We start from the raw sequence: 20,863 nt of genomic DNA on the forward strand, positions 1-20,863 counted from the left end.
GGATCTCGCGAGAGAAACCTGGCGGAGCTGCAAGTTAGAGCTCCGCTGGGTTCCTCTCCTGGCTGTCTCCCTCCCTCTCTCCCCGCCGGCGGCCGCGTTTGACAGCATATGGGCCGGTGAGGGAGATCTTTGATCTCCCTCACCGGCCCTTCATGGAACACAGCGAGGTCGGCACTCAGATAGCGCCGGCTCTGCATGGACCGGCCGGCTCTCCCCCCGCCGGCATTTGTCCCGTTTGCCCGATGGCCAGTCCGGGCCTGGATGTGAAGAAGGCTGAACTTGAATGACACAAGTCTCTTTACAGCCTATGTAACTATGTAAAAATATATACCTACATATTTATTAAATATATAATATATAAATATAGATTTTTTTTTTTTACTGCTACTCCCTTTTTCCCCCTATTAGTCACACTTTTTATATGTAAATAAAATCAGCATTTAAATACTGTCTCCTTTGCATCAATATTTTTTTTTCCCATCAATCATTTCATTTTTTTGCCACCACAGATATAATTCAGAATTCCAAATCAAAACAAACATGCTCAGCCATTGCGCCCTTAGTTGGTTCATGATTCAGCTACATTTTGGCGTTGAGTAAACCAGATAGGCCGTAATTTAGCCAAATTACAGTTTGGAAAAAAAATCTCAAAGTGTAATATTGTACATTTTCATTGGTAACTTAAAGGCTCACTTTGGTGTTATATTGCACAGTTATGCATATGATAAGGTAGAGGCTGCATTTTACATGTCTATATATTCACACTGACATTGCACCTAGTGTGAATGTTTAATTATTGTTGTGTGTGTATTCTGAAATAATTAATACCTGTTTTATTTCAAACTGATTTTATCTTCTCTGTTAATCAATTACCATAACTTTAAGCACACAACAACCAAAACTGACATAACTCAATTTCAACCACTATAAAATGAATTTCCTACATACCATTAGCAAAACCAGTAAGTCAAATTAAACTATAGTAATAGTAGTGGCCAAGTATTTTGTGCTTCAGACTCTGTTACATACTACACACTATACAGACTATGTTTTAATTTTTTTTTAAATAGTCAACATTTACTGCTTGCAATAATAGGATGTTATGTAGAACAATGGTAAACTGGATTCCAGAATTTAGTTAAAATTCCACAACTTTATTTGATAAAGTTCATAAAGTAAAGGAGTAAAAACAATTACATTCACATTCATTACTGTAAGGTACATTGTGCTAAAAAGAAGAAAACAAGTTGTAAAACTGAACATTTTATTAAATAAGTCTTTAAATGTACTCCCAGGGATTATTGAAAAAGTTAAGTACTGACCATGCAAAGATGCATTTTATTAGCTGATAAAGGTCATATTCCCATGGACAGCTTGTATTCTCAACTTTCATAATGTTAAAGCAATAATGAAAATTACAGTGAGAATGGGCAGCAGCTGAAATAGCCTGCCCTTCGGTGGGTCCCCGCTCAGATCTCAAGCTTGCTTTAGCTCATCCTGTGCCATTACAGAGGGAACATCTCTGAAACATTTCAGACTGGTCCCACCCATACGTGCAGTCCAGATCCGAAATGCCAGCAAGTTCCCTCTGCACGAGAGACATAGCAACCCCAGACGTTTGTTTCAGCCTTGTTAGGCATCATCAGTGAGGCATAGCTGATATCTCTCTAGGCACCGTGAGCAAGTTTAAAGGGTAATCCAGACGTGGACCCCTTGATCACTGTGCCTAGAGAGATATCAGCTATGCCTCACTGATGATGCCTAATAAGGCTAAAACGATCGTCTGGGGTTGCTGTGTCTCTCGTGCAGAGGGAACTTGCTGGCATTTCGGATCTGGACTGCCCATATGGATGGGAACAGTCTGATATGTTTCAGAGATTTTTTCTCTGTAATGGCACAAGGTAAGCTAAAACCAGCTTAACCCCTTAAGGGAACTGAGTGGGGACCCACCGAAGGGCAGGCTATTTCAGCTGCTGCCTGTTCTCAGTATTCTCTTGCGCCCGTTTTTTTGCTCTCCATATATATATATCCTCACATAACCTTCAAATATGAATTCTCTTTCAAGAGGTACTGTGCTGTAATGAAATGTGACTATGGCTCTACACTATAAGCACTCCAAACATTAGTTGAAAATCTATCAGAGTTAAAATAACAAAATAGTGCAATCTGTAAACCTGTTTATTCTAGTCTAAAGTTGAGAATGCACATTTGGGGAAGCTTTGCATTTTCTATAAAAAAATTCAAAAAACATCAGCAAGCAAATTTTTACAAATTTATTTTCCGCATAAATAGAATGCAAACGAGCACACAGAACCTTGAGAAGATGATGGTCCCTACAACCTGGCAGTGCAGCAGAGGTTAGTGTACACCTCCCAACAATGGTAGTTGTGGATACTGCAAGCTGATTGTATGGCCTGCCTCTCTCAGAATGCTACTTAAGATCTCTGCATATGGGCATAATGATCTACATTTGCTCTTTGCAGCACTTGTGCATCTAATGATGTTCTTAAGTTGTGCTAATTTGTGATGTTTCCCTGGTGTCCCCATATTCAGGTCACCAGCAAACAAACCCAGGACGGAGAGACATTAGTCCAAACTCAAGATAGTCTTGTATAAGCTGGGACAGCTGGAGGTATGTAAGTGTGTTTGTAAGCTCCTATAAGGCATCTTACCAATTAAACATTTTATATAATGTCATGTCCACAAAAATGCAAGCATACACAATAAAGATTTTTTTTTTTTTTTTAAGTCAACAATAAGAACATGGAAGCTCCCATCATGACCAGGGAATGTGTAATGGCCATTTTGCAGTTTAGTGGACATATAAGAGGTCACAAGTCTAATACTGAAAGCAACGTGTGCTGTTACTAGCAGGTTACAGCAACATATTGCAAACAGTTTTACCGACCCGCTCTAGAAACAATGCTTTCTTGAATGGTGCTGAGGTCCCTTTAAGTACATTTGATAATTTTAAAACTAACAAATAATCCAAACGAAATTTCAGTTTTGCAAAACAATGACGTATCACAGAAAGCAAAGTATCACATCATTAAATTCAGCATCACAATTATTTGTAAGCTTATCTTCACATTGTGAAATGTTATGAAACTGTGTTGTGCTCAATTAATAAAAAAGTATGACACTATAATGCTCTTGTTCATTTTTTTTTCCTGTGCCAAAAACAACACATTTTCTGTTAATACTGTCCTTGTCTTGATTTATTCTGAAATATGCCAAGAAGTGAGAAGGCTCCAGCAGCTGCAGTTACAAATCCAATGGCACTGATTGCTCTGTTAGCCTGTGAGGGAATGCCAAATGAAAACATTACCGCTGTGAGACTGAATTATCACCCAATAACCATTACAGATCAACATCCCTCCTATCCATAATCGATAATGCAATGATCATAATTATGCCTTATTGACAATTGAGTATTAATCAATGATGAGGACTTCTACTTAACATCTAATCTTAGCAATTATGAGGTTCCATTTTAGAGTATTTTAATAAATAAAAACAAGCTTACGAATTACTGTTTAATAAACAGATTATAAAAATATGTTCATACCATCTAAGATTATTTCCGTCACACCTGCATAGGGTTATGTAATAAGTTCAGTGTGATGGAGGACAATAGGGATTGTATAGGGAAATGTGCTGAGATTGTTTTGGTAGCTCGGTGGATGCCAGCTTTGTACACTTTGTCTCATTTCCCATCTATCTGTCCACCTGATACTCCTTTAACTTTCAGCAGTTTTCTCTACTTAATAGTGTACATACTTTGTTTTCTGTATATCAGGCAGGTTTATTATTGGCAGTGTAATCTTCAAATAAACAAAAATGATGGATGATGAAGATCATGAGGCAGGATGTGGGACTCGGTATTATGCACCTTGAAGAAGACCTATTAAAACTTTTATTTTGCTTCCTGATCTACTTGAGGAACTGAGATGGGGCCGGCGGAGTCGAAAAAAACAGCAAAATGACTACTGGAGATACAGTTCACTGGAACCTATAAAGTCTGAGACTACTATATGTGGCTCAGCAGTATATCCTATATCCTATATCTGTGGTAACAATTTATGAATGTATTAGCTGTGTGATCTCACTGATTTTTTTTTTTTTTTTGGTTTATTTTAATATTACACTGTTACTTGCTTGGAGTGACCCAACACTTGGTAATTGTAGCAGCACCTTTCATATCATTTATAGCACCAGGATTAAATTTTTTACATGTATTGCACTTATTATTGGCAGCATTCATTTATTTTACTTAGGAGCAAGCAGTTCATTACCCCAAGTGCTATAATCCTAACCTAGAAACACAGTATGTGACGGCAGATAAGGACCACTAGGCCCATCTAGTCTGCCCAATTTTCTAAATACTTTAATTAGTCCCTGGCCTTATCTTATAGTTAGGATAGCTTTTTGCCTATCCCACGCATGCTTAAACCCCTTCACTGTGTTAACCTCTACCACTTCAGCTGGAAGGCTATTCCATGCATCCAATACCCTCTCAGTAAAGTAGTACTTCCTGATATTATTTTTAAACCTTTGCCCCTCTAATTTAAGACTACTTGTTGTAGTAGTTTTTCTTCTTTTTAATATATGCTCCTCCTTTACTGTGTTGACTCCCTTTCTGTATTTAAATGTTTCTATCATATCCCCCCTTTCAGGTTTTTCCTGTCTTTACAACCATGCTGACACCAATGCAGCAATAGCTGAAAAGAATTTGTACAGAGAATTAATTAATTAGACACTGGGTTGGTCTGATTAAATACTGTATTCACTGTTAAAGTTTCTCTCTCAGTGTCGAATACCAATTTGGGGAAATAGACACAAAACCCTAACACTGACAATTCAGTGGATTGCTGTTTCTAGAAAGTAGCTCCTAACTGGCTTTATTTTTTATTTTATTTTTTTAAACATGATATTTTTGGTTTTGTTTTTTAACTCTTGTTTTAACATACATAGATAATGTTATTGTAATTATTGATAAAAGTTCAGTTTCAGTTACCATTTTCTCCCATTTTGAACCATGTGTTATTTAGATTTGGATTGTCACACATTTTGAGTAGATATTCATTGCTTATTTGTTACTTATTTTCAAAGGCTGCATATTCAAGACAGATGTGTAGGGTAATTCACTAAAATGAGAATTGAAACCCAAGGAGAATTTAAAGAGAATTACACATTTTAGACTAAATAGTTCAAATGGAAGCATAGCCGACTTAAAGAATTTTTGCAATTCAGCAATTTTTGCCTGAAAATTGAAATTCTTTTTGAATTTATTTTAATTTCCCAATAGTTCTCACATTAATACATAACCCTAATAGATAACAAAGGGACCAGACATTTTTTAGGGTCCAAAGCTAATGTACTGCTGAGGGTCCAAAGCTAGTGTACTGCTGATTTGTCTCTGTTATAGCCTGCTATGGTTGTGCTGTAGTATAGTTTATAATAGTTTTTTTTTTTTTTTATTTCTTTTAGCTAATTTAAATGAAGGGGGTAATATGATTATATTTAGCTTTCAATTCACTACAATTCAGTTAGTTGTGAATAAACCTATTTGACAAAGACATGGGTATCCTCGTACACACACATACTGCAACAAACAGACAGATAAACACACACATATGTATACACACAGACACAATCAAGTGTTTATTTTTGTCTTGTTTTTTGTTTTTTTGGTTGTTTGGATGTGTACTTACAGTTAAAACTCTGTGTCTGCTGGTGATGTTAATCCTGCCCTAAGTGGACTCAATTTACATCTGATAAAAAATCCAGAGTTCATTGAACTTATAGTGTGAACCCCTAGTTTGTTAAATAAAGTGAAGTTTGTTCTGAATATTATTATAAATGTTAGTCACTGACAAAGAGGACGTAAGTGACACTGCTTTTATTGTGTTATCATTTCACTCTGACTCTAGTGCTTACGAATAATCAGTTCCAATCTCGGAGCACAGAGGGAGAAGAAAGTAAATCAAGGACACGCCTAAGGAGCTTTCTAGAATAAAATTCTAAGGTAGAATTCTTTGCATTAAGGATAGGAAACTGAAAAAAAATATGTTGTGTTTAATGTTAACACTAGAAGCTGAGTGAAACCATTTCGTTTTTCAAATTTAATTTATATACAACAGAGCTGCAAAATAATAGATTACCTGTTCAGATACACCTTCCCCGTACCGAAGTAGTGTCACAAAATGTTCACAGTTGTTTCCAAGAAGATCGTAAGATATTTCTTGACCTATGAGTATTTCTGCCCGTTGGATTATTTCTTCTGCAGGAAGTGGGGTATATTTGTCATCATATTTATTGTTCACTTTGTAAGTGTCATTCCCCACAACATCTTTTAAGAGTTGCATCTTCACAAGTGCCTTCCTGCTAAAGACGGACTTAGCACTTGAAAATGAAGCAGCAGTTGCCTCTTCTTCATATTTATTTGAAAAGAAAATGAAAAAAAAACAACAACATATTTTAAAGATTAAGTCTCACTAATTTGAATTTCACAAAATAGAGTTTAGACTTAAAGATTTAGGAAACAGGTGAGGTTCATATTTTTTGTACTTTTTACACAAAAACTTCACTTTCACTGATAATTGTGATTATACATTTTACTGCTCTAAGACACTCATATTTGTGTTTATCGATGTCTCATGACTCAAGAAGTACAAGTGAAATTTAGAGGGCCAAGTAAGGGCTTACAAATTTAATTCTCTGGTATTTCTACCTGGGTTGTCAGGCAAGTCACCCAATATATAAAAATACAATAATATAATTATATATAAATATTATATTAAATACATTTGGAATCATATATAGAATAGAATATAAATATATATATATACATATATATATATATATATATATATGTGTGTGTGTGTACAGTATATATGTGCATATATATTTAAGGCTAGGCCTGTAGTTGTGGGAGGGGCTTGGATCCTGGCAAAGGACTAAAACGTTGATCCTTATTTTAATGCATATATAATAAACATTGGATTTTATTGAAGACCGAGCATGCAGTTATCTCCCTACCTTGTTTGTTTGTATGTATATATACATATATATATATAAATATATATACATATGTATGTATATATATATATATATATATATATATATATATATATATATATATATATATACAGGCAGACACAGATACACTCCCAAAGATATACATACACATACACACTAACACACACAAACACACACTGACACACATGTACAGATACTTACACTGAGATACACATAGATACAAATTTCAGTATGGGGTGCAGGTTCAGTACAGGAATTTTAGAATCAAAATGAAAATGAATGCTCTATTTATTTCTAATTGCAAAAACCTTCAAAACCTTAACAGTTATATTTTACATACATATAACATGTCTTGGTCTTTTAAACACAGTCTTTCTGGCTTTTTGCAGTCCCAATGGAAATCTGAACTTTACATGCTTACATAGTAGTCTAGGTTGAAAAAACAGAGTTAAGTCCTTTGTTCAACCTTTAAAACACACCTTTCTATGTTGTTGATCCAAAAGAAAAGAAAAATCCCAATATGTATTAATAGCAAATAATGCCACAAAAAGGGGAAGAAATCCTTCTTGACTCCATATTGGTAGTCAGATTTCTCAAATACTCATTGGGGTAGAGAATTCCACCTTTTTTGGTTCTTAACATTAAAGAACTCAACTGTCAACTGTAAGCAAAAACACTTTACTTCAAGTCTAAATACTGTGATATTGCTACCACATTGAGCAATATGTGTTTTTGATAAGAAAAGGAATGGCACAACAAAGGGGTCAATTCACTAAATTTCAGATTTTGAAGAGTAATTTTCAGTCCAGACATTCCAAGAAGAAAGCAATACTGAGATTTTGTCTAAAGTCACAACACCTTGTTGCAAGTTGAGTGGAAAAACAAATTTCAGAAAATACAAATTTTAAGTAATATTCAAATTTTACCTAGTGGAGCAACATTTATAACATAACCATCACCAAGGTAGAGGGCCCAGTGCTGGTATGCTGGTCGAAATATCTCAATCAAGTCCCCGGGCTGGAGATTTTCAGGCATCTCCTCATTATTCTTGTCATTAGAAGCCATCTGCAGACAAAGGCAGTTAGTTACTTAGCAAAAATAATATTGAAGTTGTTTTTGTTAAAGACCTTATTTGCAAGAGGTATATGAATTAATTCTTAGAATGGCATATTTCAGCTTTTTCTGTAGATAAACCAACCTGCTCTCTGATTGATGTTTCTTCTTAATGAACACTATACAAACATGTCTCTCTAGCACTAACTCTAACATTAATTTAATAGTGTCTCCCGCCATGTAGAAGGGTTTTAATTACTTTCAGCTCTTGCCGTTCCACTCTCAGTGGGAAAGTTCCATCTCTTTTAATAAGTGTAGAAGATCTAAGTCACTCCATTGAGCATGCTCAGCAAAAGGATGTGCTCCATTGAGCATGCTCAGTTCACTATTGAGCATGCTCAGCAAAATGATGTGCTGTGCCAATCAGATGGTCTCTATGAAACCATCTGATTGAAATAGCTGACTTTCACCAGGCTATTTTACCAGGACCTCCAGTAGCTTTCACTCTGGCATTTTAACCCTGGAATGTAAAGATTGTTGTTCTTACAGAATGGCAACTTTTTACTTTGCCGGGTTAAAATGACAGGGATATGGCACACAGACCACTTCATTAAGATGAAATGTACTGGTTCCTGTAGCGTCTCTTTAATTATCTGTAATTTTTTTATTCTTCTAACTTGTCAGACCCCGTGGAATCACAAATTTAAATCAGCACTATCATGTTTTCTTTTCTTTCCGTATTTTAATGATTACACTATATATTTGTGTTTATTTTCTTCCATAGCATCTCAATATCCAGGTACTGGGCACAGCGATTTTGTTCTCCAATCTCTTTAGTCCATTTTGTCTCCAGTTTATATTGCTATGGAATACTTTTTACTTATAGATTGTGAGTACATTAGTTTAGCAACTAATATTGAACATTGTTTAAGAGATCTTCATTCCCAAAGAGTGCTTAAGATCACACTCCCTATAAGAAAAATAAGTCCCTACTTTTTCTTAACTAAAAACCTACGACCACCAAAAAAATATCAAAGGAAAACTGGTCAACAAAAATGATTAATTTAAAAACAAACCTGCAAAGTGCAGAGTTGATTTAAATGGGCTTTCCAGGGATCAAAACAAATTATCATCCAAATTAAGTTGTTATGGTGCCAGGAGGCCCCCAGGGGCAATATTGCCTTTCTTAGGTTAAACTGTTCTTGAACGGATTAACCCCAACGTTGCCTCAAATGCTGATCTCAGCGCCCCCCCAGGTGGCATCCGACATCCGATAAATTTCAGTTACAAGATGTAAGGAGTGCCACTGGGTAGGGCGGCTGCTGATTGGCTGAGAGGGGAAAACTTTTCATGCCAGTTTTGTAAATGGGTTGTCACTGTTTGGTATTAGTTGACTGCTCTCAGCCAAACAGTGGCACCCTTGCCCAGTGCAACATGTACTTCCTGAAACTGAAATTTCGATAGCTGATGCCGCATGGGGAGGAGCTGAGATCAGCATTGAAGGCAACTTTGGAGTTAAACGGTGTAACCCCTTAAGGTATAAGTGCTTCCGGGGCCTCCTGGCACCATAAGGCAACATAAAAACTTAATTTAGATAAAGTTGTCATGGTGCCTAAACTGTCCCTTTTAACATAGCAAACACAAGAGGTTTAGTAAACACCATAAATATACATATTTTATACCAGCAATCCTTTACTCTACAACTTTCTCTATTTTACTTGCACTCAAAAAGGTTGCCTGCAGAAAGCACTATGTATGTGGATGATTTAACAACTAAAAAGCTAAATTTCTGGTAATTTTACTTTTCCAGTTGGCTTTTTTAGATTAAACAACTATTTAATTTGTCAGTTCACTGTCTAGTAAATAATCCACATACACGTTTGGGGCAACTACTAGACTGATTACAATGTAAGGGAGCAATTCACGCAATACAAGAATACAGGCTTTGCATAAGGACCTCCAGTGTCGCTGGAATCCCCATATACAATGCAATACAATGCTTTCCTAAGGCAGGTCTAATGCGCTCGCACGCCCATTGTCGCGCATGCGCATTAGGTCTTCCCCACCGGTGGACAGCGCAGTATAATTGCTGGGGCCGCAGGTGAACAGGCCCATTGGGTGGCTCATGCTGTTAGGGCCACTCGATGGAAATGAATATCATCGTCTATGTATGTGTGTGTATGTTCTGTATGTATGTGTGTGTGTCTGTATGTATGCATGTGTGTCTGTGTGTATCTCTGTGTGTCTGTATGGGGTGGCGGTGGGGGGAATGGGATGGCGGGATGGATAATTTTTGCACCGGGGCCCCATGGATTGTGTGTTTGCCACTGTGTGTATCTGTGTATCAGTGTGTGTATGCGCCAGTGTGTTTATCTGTGTGTCAAATGTGTTCAAACATGTCTGTGGGTTGTGTGTGTCTGTGTGAGGGGGCGGGTGGGGGGGACATGCGGGGGGAGGAGGTGGTGCAATAGCTGGTGGAGCCAACTCCTATTTTTGCATTTTGGGATGTCTGTAAATTATTCTATTTATTCAAACTAAATTGTACTAAATAGTAGAATTCAACTTCATGGTTAATACTCTTAACTTACATAATTCGTGATTTAGTAAATAAACACCATAATAACTGTTATGAGCCAAACATAATGTTTTTGGGTCAATAACCTAATCTGACAGTTGCACAATGTGACAAAGACCCTTTTCATCTATTAAATAAACATTGGCCTAAAATGTTACATCTGGCACAGGAAAGTTAAAATGGCTTAAATTTAATGTGCCTCCCTCTGATCTGGAATGGCCCCTTGCAGTGAATTGTCCTAGACTGACTGCTGTGACTGTTTAACTGGAATACAAACATACAATAACAAGTATTTTGTTCTTTTGCAATTTAAAAGGTTTTTCTTCCTTTCATAGTCTAGTAATAATTAACTACAGTAGTCCCAGATTTAAAGTGGCTTGTTTTGCATTCTTAAATTATTTGAATTTTTCAGAAAGAGTGTATTCTATTTTATTTTTTCACAATGATGTGAATGGTATTGCATTTGTAAAGTTCGTCATATTTTGCAGCATTGTTCAATGGACTAAAAAAAACCCTGTTCCTCAGCTGAAGAGCAACATCGTCACTAAAACACATTTAGAGCCCTAGCGGAGTGGACATTAACTCCTTTATGATAGTTGATTTGCACTCTTAATTACACACTCATTAATGACAAATGTACATAATAAGTATGTTGCTTAAATTCTTTAACTGCAGGTATTACTGGAAGCGGCAAGGCATTGCTAATTACTGTCCCCAGCCAGCACAGTGCAAGCACAATCGTTAGACGTTTAAACATAGAAACATAGAATGTGACGGCAGATAAGAACCATTCGACCCATCTAGTCTGCCTAATTGTATAAATACTTTCATTAGTCCCTGGCCTTTTCTTATAGCTAGGATAGCCTTATGCCTATTCCATGAATCCACTACCCTCTCATTAAAGTAATACTTCCTGATATTAGTTTTAAACCTTTTCCACTTAATTTAAGACTATGTCCTCTTGTTGCGGTAGTTTTTCTTCTTTTAAATATATTCTCCTCCTCTACTGTGCTGATTCCCTTTATTTATTTAAATGTTTCTAGGAATGGGCTGGGGAAGAAATTAGGTTAAGTTCGGTAATTTGGGTTAATAATAAATTTGTCTTCTTCAGCAATTGGACCAATGGCATTCGGTTTGGTTTCGGCACATAGGAACTACCGAACTTCTGCACTTCGGAACCTCGGCACTTCGGACATTCGTAAGCGTCTGAATATTCAAATGTACAAATGTACATTCGGAATGAAACAAATTGCACTTATCTACTGGCAATCAGACTACCTGGCTTGCACAGCCACACACTCTCTCACCCCACCCTCCCACCCTCCTCTAAAAAAAAAAAAAAAATTAAAAATTCAAATGTCAAAACTCACTACCTCCCTCGCTCCCTGGAACACACACTTAAAATCAATGTGGCTCCCCAATTTTGCAACAATTATAGTACAATAAATGTAATGTAATTTATCTCTCTCAGTCTCTTGTGCTATTACAACTATTCTGGTCACATGAATGCAAGCCAACACCCTTACAGCCTGATTTATATACTATCCCACCTCAATGACTCTGTGTGCCTTAAATGGCCAAGTGTCAGTGACAAAATCACCATTAATTGGCTGTCCTCTAACATCAGTGACAACAATTTGCTCAGGGAATAGTGAAACTGGATTGGCCAAGCAAGCATTACAATGCACAAAAGGAATTAGCTTATTGGTCAAGATTCCTGTCATCTTTCACGTAATTTTCCCTTCTTCTCTCTTTTCAGAAATCCGAATCACTTCAGCACTTCTGAACTACCGAACTTCGTCACTTCGGAACTTCAGCGTTTCGGAACCTCGGCACTTCGGACATTTGTAACCATCCAAATGTCCGAATGGCATGACATTCGTACAAATGTACATTCGTAACTAAACAAATTGCACATGTCTAAATGTTTCTATCATATCCTCCCTGTCTCATCTTGCTTACAAGCTATACATGCGTTAACCTTCCATTGTAAGTTTTATCCTGCAATCCATGAACCAGTTTAGAATCCCTTCTCTAAACTCTCTCTAAAGTTTTAATATCCTTCTGTCAATATGGTCTCCAGTACTGCGTACAATAGTCTGGTCTCACCAGTGTTCTGTACAATGGCATGAGCACTTCCTTCTTTCTACTGCTAATACCTCTCACTACACAACCAAGCATTCTGCTAGCATTTCCTGCTGCTCTATTACATTGTCTGCTTACCTTTAAGTAATCTGAAATAATTACCCCTAAATGTTGAGGTTAGGACTCTATCAAATATTCTGTACTCTGTCCTTGGGTTTTTATGTCCAAGATGCACTATCTTGCACTTATCCACATTAAATGTCAGCTGACACAACTCTGACCATTTTTCTAGGTTACCTAAATCATTTGCCGTTTGGCTAAGCCCTCCTGGAACAGTTAAATATCTCAGCATGGTCTGTTTTTGACAGAACAATCCCAATTTCAGTATCCTGTTCTAACACCCTGACTTAGCTTCCTGGTTTCCTGCAGTTGTCCCCTGGCAGCACTAGTCCTAGACATGCTCATGCTATGCAGTGGGCCCTTCAGCAGCACTCTGTGCATTGTTCAGTATATTAGGGGCTGGCCAGGCTGCAGTATTTCAAACTGACATACTTGATAACATGAGGAAATAGCACTCTAATGGGTGTGTCTAAAAACATTTTGGGCATTGCCATTGGCACAACTTGCCCACCTTGACCCATTGAAAGCCCGCCCATTCATTCCGATTCCATACCTCCCAATTCTGGTGTGCACCCACTCCAGGCTGACATGTTCCTTCTATGGGCAACTCAATCCTCTTTCTAGGCAACATTGCCCATTATGGCATTGTCAGTGGAATGACAAGCTTTTAGGAGATCTTCTTTTTATCAATGTATTACATGATACAAATTTCATCTGTTATTTTACATCTACATTTTACAGCATTTCTGGATTCAGTAACAACTATCAGACTAATAGTCCCCACATATAAAATGTTTCAATGGCCGTTGTCTAAATTTGCAACAAAAACAAAGTCTAGAATTGTGATATGTATATCTATGTGATATGTAATTTTCTTCTTTATGCTTGGTGTGATAGGTCCGACATGACAAGGCATGCAATATTGATTCAAGTGTAATAGCTTTCAAAATTTAGCCTCTTCACGACAGAGTATTGTCTCATGCACTTTGTTATGGCCTCTGTACACTGTATGTACTCAGAAGCTGTCGTCACAAAGATCATCAAGGCCCAGGTTTTTTTCTAGTGTCTTTGAGACATTACAGAAATAGCCATGCGGAGGTCCTCCAAGGCAAGCAATCACAAGGGTAGCCATCCTGAGTGACTGCTATGCTCATCTACTTCAGCCACTCGTATGGCTTCTTATAGAACTTTGTAAAATTGTTATTCTAATAAATAATAATGAAAATAATAATAATTAAGAGCTAGTGCCAGATGTCCCATTGGGTATGCCTAAAGGTGCATATCCTGTAGGAAATGCCTACTTACAGCACTCAAAATGTGTCTTTTGGAGGGCTTGTGGAAAGAGATAAACACCTAGGTCCTTGGCTAGTATGTTCTTTAATGCTTGATGGCAGCCTTGCACAGACAGTTACAGAGTGTATTTAATGTATACATCTCCTCCAGTGTCTGTGTGTGACAAGACTGGATAGGAATTAAAAGTGATTGATTTCCATCTACCCACTAACAGTCTCTCTAACAGAAAACATATAGCAGGAGGAGCAAGGACAGAGCTGAGTGATGCACACTGTATAATATAGGAAGGCATTGTGAGTAAAGCAGCTAGTGTAGCGCAACAATCAATTCTAATAGGCTGACTGGACTAGAGAACTTATGGGAGGGAGAAAAGTTTGCAAATAACCCTTCAAACACCACATTCCCTAAACACTCTTTTACCCTATCGCCAAATTTAATCCATTCTAAAACCAAGTAAATCCTTTCTTTGGTCCCAAATTTAATTACTAAAAACCTAATCCTGAATAAAACGCTTTACCTTAATCCAAGGTTGATCTCCTCTTAGAAACTAAACAGCCCAAAACTAAATGTAACCCTACTTTAACCCTTAACTCAATAATCCTAATCACCATCTGTACCCAAATACTAAATGTAACAACACTCTAACCCTAAACGTTTCACAAAGCGTACTAAAAAAAAAGGTAATTTATGAGGCTTCCTGAATGATGCTTCAGATGGAAAGGAAAACTGGCAAGGGGCAGATATGACAGGTGCATGATTGAAGACTCTGGTGATAAAGTGCTGGTTACCCGTTTAACCCCTGAGGTAAGCGGGCACCCTGGACACCCTCACATCAGTACAACTTCATTTCAATAAACTGCCTACAGGCATCTGACACGTAAGTCCAAACCTGTTAAGAACAGTACGTAATGGAGTTGTATAAATTGTGGAATGTACTTGCTATTGCTGGAAGTCTTACTCTTAACAATATCCAGTAACAGCCAGAAAGGGCTGTCACACTGGTTCTATGCTACACAGTGGTGTATTTTGGAATTGTGCTGCCCTAGGCACGAATAAATTCCGGCAACCCCCTAATCTAAATTTGCCCCACCAATTTTTGTCAGGGTCACTTTTTTGACTGACTGATACACACCTTCATTGATACATGCACTGACATCAACTCACTGACAGATACACAGACATTGGCACACACATACAGTAATTGGCACACACACTGTTTAACCAACACACTCTTTCACTGACAGACACACACTGACACACCCACTCAGTGGGTAATCTGAGCCAGATTGGCGAAACGTGCGTCAGGGGTTCTGACAAGCACACTTCATAGCTACTATATCATGAGTGAGCTCTTGTTCGGCTTATAATGGCATTTACAGAAATTCACTAATACCTGTCCCCATATATTGGTGAAAAAATGGCTATCATTACAATCTAAAGCTTTCTTTCATTCTATTGATTCTAGGGGTGAGAGGCATTCCTTATACATCCATTTAGGAGTAACAGGCATTTTGGGTTAAGGGGTGCCCTCGGAGGCACAGAATTAGTATTTACTTAGTATTTACTTTACCTCTCCCTGCCATCACCCCTATTGCTACGGACATGTATTGGCTACATTGTTTGGCAGCGACTATTAGCTAATATAATGTTGCTTTTTTGTTCCCACTACATTGCTGGACTTTTTTTAATTGCACTATCTCTCGCAAGACCATTTAGCCTGTATTACAAGCATTTTCTGATATCTTAGTATTCTTATTGCAGCACTGCACATTATGAAATGGTACTTTTTTTCTTTCTAAAAGGGAGGGAGATGTCCCCTTATCCCTTTGTTTGGAGTTTAGATTTGGATTTTTTCTATTCTCCTTATACTGCTGGTGTGCTACAGATGTTTTCTTTTTTTTTTTATAATCCCGAACTCACAAAGCTACAGCCCCCCCGCTTCAGGAGGTTAATAATTACATCACCTTTCTTTACTCTTTTAGAGGATGGAATAGACTCCAAAAGAACTCAGGCCATTAGAAGAATGTCTGGACTTTATTTTATTCCTTATTTTTATTCTATTTTATTTTATATATTCTATAGTATCTACTTTTTGTTCTCTTTTTTTATTCAGTCATTTTATTTATTAGTCTTTTTATATTGTGCAACCCTTTGTTGTACTAATTCTTTCATTCTTGCTGGGGTTTAGAGGTGTCCCCAGTTTCAGAGTTTGCTGCCTTCGAGTCTGCCTACACTTCTAGCACTTTACCTTTCTTTTGTTATTTTTGTATCTAATGTGCGGGACAATGCCTTATTCATTAAATGCTTCGCTAGTGATGCCTGTTGGAAGTGATGGGACTAGAAAACAGTAGCTTAGCCTTTAGTCAGGTTTTGTCAACTTTTACCACCAGTCAAAGTAGTCCTTTGTATTATGATATCTTTTTGGTATTGAACTAAGGGAGCAGCGCCTTGTAGATACCGTTTTACCAGAAGGAAGAGACTTTATTTTGGGTTGTTTTAGCTGCCTACCAATAATCTCATCAGCGCTAGAAATCCTTTATTTGTTTTATTATGATATCTTTTGACTGCATTTGAATTTTAGTAGAATTCCAAAACAGTCTTTATGAGCATTTTATAACGGTTTTATCTTATCTTATGAAATGCTTCAAATTTTAGGACGATAATTAAGGTAACCATCAATATCACCAATGAGATCGTAAAATGTAATGTCATAACAATTTTATCATAGCTTCTAAAATTCTCAAAATTTTAGGATTAACATTAGAGAAGCTATGAATACCATCAATGAGATTATAAAATGTCAATTGCCTGGTGGAGCGATTTCTTTTAGAAATTAGTCCTTTGATATAGGTGGTTTGGCAAGTGTATTTTTGAAAGAATTGCTAATTCTAAGGTAACAGTGTATTTAGAATCTGTTTTGCTCGGGCTATGAGTAAACAAGGGAAAGGACTAAGGAAACTAGACACTTAGTCCATTGGCTTGAATTCCCCACGTGAACTACTGTCCAAGGCTTGCAGCATTAAAATACATTTGTGCATCTTTTTTTTCTTTGTGCCACACTAGAATATGTAGTTGTGAGGTATTTTGGATATTTCAGTACAAAGTGAATCAAATGGTATACCTCTCAACTTCTGCTATTTTTACCTTAAATTTGAAATTCACTTTGTATTATCACATTAGTCAATAACACTGTTAGTATCTATCCCAAGAAGAAGGTCACAATTTGAATGGAGTACTCCTTCTTTAACGGGACACTATAGGTCCCAAGACTACTTCAGCTTGATGAAGTGTTCTGTGTGCAGTGCCCTGTCCCTTCACCCTGCAAAGTAAAACATTGCAGTTTCAGAGAGGAGCTTCCTGGCTTTTCACTGAGTTTAACTAAGGGGAAACAACTCAAGATATCCTCACACTTTGAATGATGACATCCAGCTTCTTAAAAATCCACATAGAAAAAGCATTGAGTCAATGTTTCCCTATGGGGAAGAGGTAATTCTCATGCGGTGCTTACTGCGCATGCACATTATGTACCCCCCCATTGCAGATGTCGGAGAAGGCAGAGATCGATTAAGTACGAAGGGGTGCAGGGGCAGAGGGACACTGTAGTGTTAGAATACAGTGTTGTAGTCCTAACACTATGGGGTTCTTTTGTCACTGGATTCGATGTGTAATAAGTAAACTTGAAGACTGGTCAACTGTAGAGATTTAACTCTATTAGTGACTCTGCACATGCCACTTAGAAATTTTACAATATACAGAGCTATTTGTAAGTGATAACACAAAAGTAATTATTTTATGATATACCGAATTACGTTATAGGATGAAGAGGGCAGAAGTTAGCTTGAGATTGGAGGCTAATGACCAAAATGTATTTGTCTTCCCAGTATAAAGGCAATGTAATTTGAATTATATTATACTCAAATATTTACATGAATTGCTCTGTGTCCTTGCTAGAAACACTGAGACATCTGACAAGAAAGCACAAAATCGAACAGCAACCCCCCCGAGCTCATGTTCTCAGTACAAGCCAAAATCAGTATTAGTTCACATGTAACCGTTAGTGCCATTCTGTTCATTCACCTTTGACCTTAAAATAACTGCTTCAAAATGTATGGAGAACCCACTAGATAATGCACAAATAGTCAGGTAAGGACATATAACCATAGGATGTTTCTGGAAGCCTGGAGTATAAATAGGAATGTTTCCAAGCTACATACTATGACTAAAAAAAATAATAGGAGATTCATGTAACTGTCAACTTGAACATTCTCTGTGCATTAAAGCAGGCACAATAGTCAATTGATGCATTTCACTCCCATGGAAACAGAGTATGTTCAGTGTAAACAAGCGATCTGAAACGATACAGCAGGAATTCTCCTTTATTTGTAATATACTATATATCCACATAAGCTGCATGCAGCAGCCAACTATTTACATTAAGTTAAATTTCAACCAAGCTAATGATATATTTGCATTGCTATGTGTTTATATATTTATTACAAGATATTTACTTTCAATCCTTTACTACACAGAGGACAACGTCATCCATGTATTAGTCTCCATAACGCATTGAATGACTGATTCTGTGCAGTGTGTGGGCCTTATTTCTATATGTATATTACAGGGAGAGGAACTGTATTCAGAGCCACTGCTGCTCTGGAGTATAACTCCCACCAATCTCAGGCAGGCCTGTATGTATGTCTTGGTACTGCCAAAAGATTAACAAATCATAGTCCTAGCTAGATAAATAAGTGTACAGTAGGGGATAAAGATGCCATCTCATGCCCCTGGAGACGGTCATTAACCCTTTAACATTTAGTGACGTGGTTGAGAAGGATGAAAAAAATAAATGCTCACTCTTATATATCTATTATCTCAGTGTCATTCTCTCTGCACACATAGAGAATAAGAGAGGGACAGATAGTCGTTCTTAGAGTCTGTTCTCTAAATTATTAGTTACTGTAGCAACAAGCTAATTACCAACGTAATAACTGCTGTATACACTGAAATATGTATCATTTAATACATTAATCTAGTTAATGTACTAACGTAAGTTTAAATGTCTAAACTTCGAGATACATTTTCTTTCATACAGTTGGTGTCCCATGTCATTGCTGAATAAATGTGGTTTCTGTAGTTAGTCCTGGACTAATGGTAAAGATCTAGAATTGCAAATAATAACACCCTTTTCAGAAAATCGCTTTATCTTCTGGCAGTGAAAACATATTAGTATTATTTCATAAAATAACACAACAGTCACCTTGCATTACATGAATCACAATGTTTTAATACAGAATTCACATTTTTTATTTAAATCTTAGCTGTCTTTTTTTTTTTTTTTTTTTAATTTATCCCTATCAAAATGTATGCAATATAGACAGATTAGAAATGATAGACAGGCAGGGAGACAGACCGACCAACAGATACATACATACATAAAGATATGCAGAATTATTCACTTAAGTGAGAATTTGAAGGGTATTCAAAGGGAATTTCAAATCCAAGGTAGAAATAGTTTAACTGGACCAATTCTATTAATCAGCTATGATTCTAGTTCAGCTACTTTGGCCTTAAATTTTAAATTCCCCTTGAATTCATTATGAATTTACACTTGAGTAAATAACCCTGTCCTGATATTGCTATCAATCAAAAGATAGAAAGATTTGTGTCTCCAAATTATTCCCATTCTAGTAATGACGTACTACATTAAAAACTCTAATTGGATTACATCATAAACACCGTTTAGTGTATTGCAGTGTATACATTTTAGCTAACGCGCTATAATCGCTAATTATTTAGAGAGGTTTGATGTGTTTATGCGATTTTGTAAAGACCGCGAGCTCAGTTAGGACAGAGAGATATTCCCACAAGTACCAGACCTGCGAGACGTGCAAGTCGCAAGAAACCCTCACTCACCGGTCTGAGCCGATCATCTCACCACCGTTGTCCATGCACAGAAGCTGGCTGTCGACGGTCACAGGTGGAAGCGCTCACCTTATAGCGGGAGCAAGCACGGTCATGCGCCACCATTATTATGCAGATAGGGCATCTCTCGGTAACCAACCTGTGGCGGCCGCTGTCACATGCAGGCGAGGAGAGCGGATTCTGGATGGAATGGTACCCAGTCACGTGTTCTCGAACCTGGCTTATACTGTAACCCTGATGGAACCATGTCGGAGCTCACACATAGCAGCGTTCTGAGCCTGTATCCAGGTTACCAGAGGCATCACACTTCACCATCAGATGCTGATGGCACCAGATGCTGAGACAGATTATTATGATGCATTTCTACCTGTGTACAAATGAAAATGAATGGGTTAAAATGTTTAAAATAAATAGAGTCAAAACTGAACTCATTCATCTTGGGGGTTTGCCAAGTAACACATTGTATTTCAACATTTGCTTAGAGACTAAATTATAGTAGTATGTGAATTATATATAAACTATATATCTGGTACATAGATATCCCTAGTATTAACTTCTAAATAGCCACTTGTTTTCCTCTCTTAGTGTTTACCTAATAATCGCAAGAGTTAAATAAGGAGCTTGTTATTGTGACTGTCCAGATCTCCTAGCTATTATATGGTGTAACGGCACCCCCAGGCATAAAAGGGGTAAAACCGCCGTTTAGAAGATCTCCCCCTTCCAGAGACACAGGCACATCTACTACAGAACCCCAAACCCCCAAACAGGATACAA

General features: G+C 37.3%; 1 protein-coding gene across 1 annotated transcript; it reads right to left on the reverse strand.

The window, feature by feature from the left end:
• Positions 1-1,947: 1,947 nt before the first annotated feature.
• PLAAT1 (phospholipase A and acyltransferase 1) lies at positions 1,948-20,260 on the reverse strand. Its single transcript, XM_063441074.1, has 4 exons — positions 20,081-20,260; positions 7,968-8,106; positions 6,165-6,433; positions 1,948-3,298 (listed from the first exon to the last, which is right to left on the reverse strand). Exons 2-4 carry the CDS (start codon positions 8,104-8,106, stop codon positions 3,197-3,199), a joined length of 510 nt encoding a protein of 169 aa, XP_063297144.1. The 5' UTR covers positions 20,081-20,260; the 3' UTR covers positions 1,948-3,196.
• Positions 20,261-20,863: the final 603 nt, after the last annotated feature.

The sequence above is a fragment of the Pelobates fuscus genome, chromosome 2 (genome assembly GCF_036172605.1).
Source record: "Pelobates fuscus isolate aPelFus1 chromosome 2, aPelFus1.pri, whole genome shotgun sequence".
NCBI classification, from domain to species: Eukaryota; Metazoa; Chordata; class Amphibia; order Anura; family Pelobatidae; genus Pelobates; species Pelobates fuscus.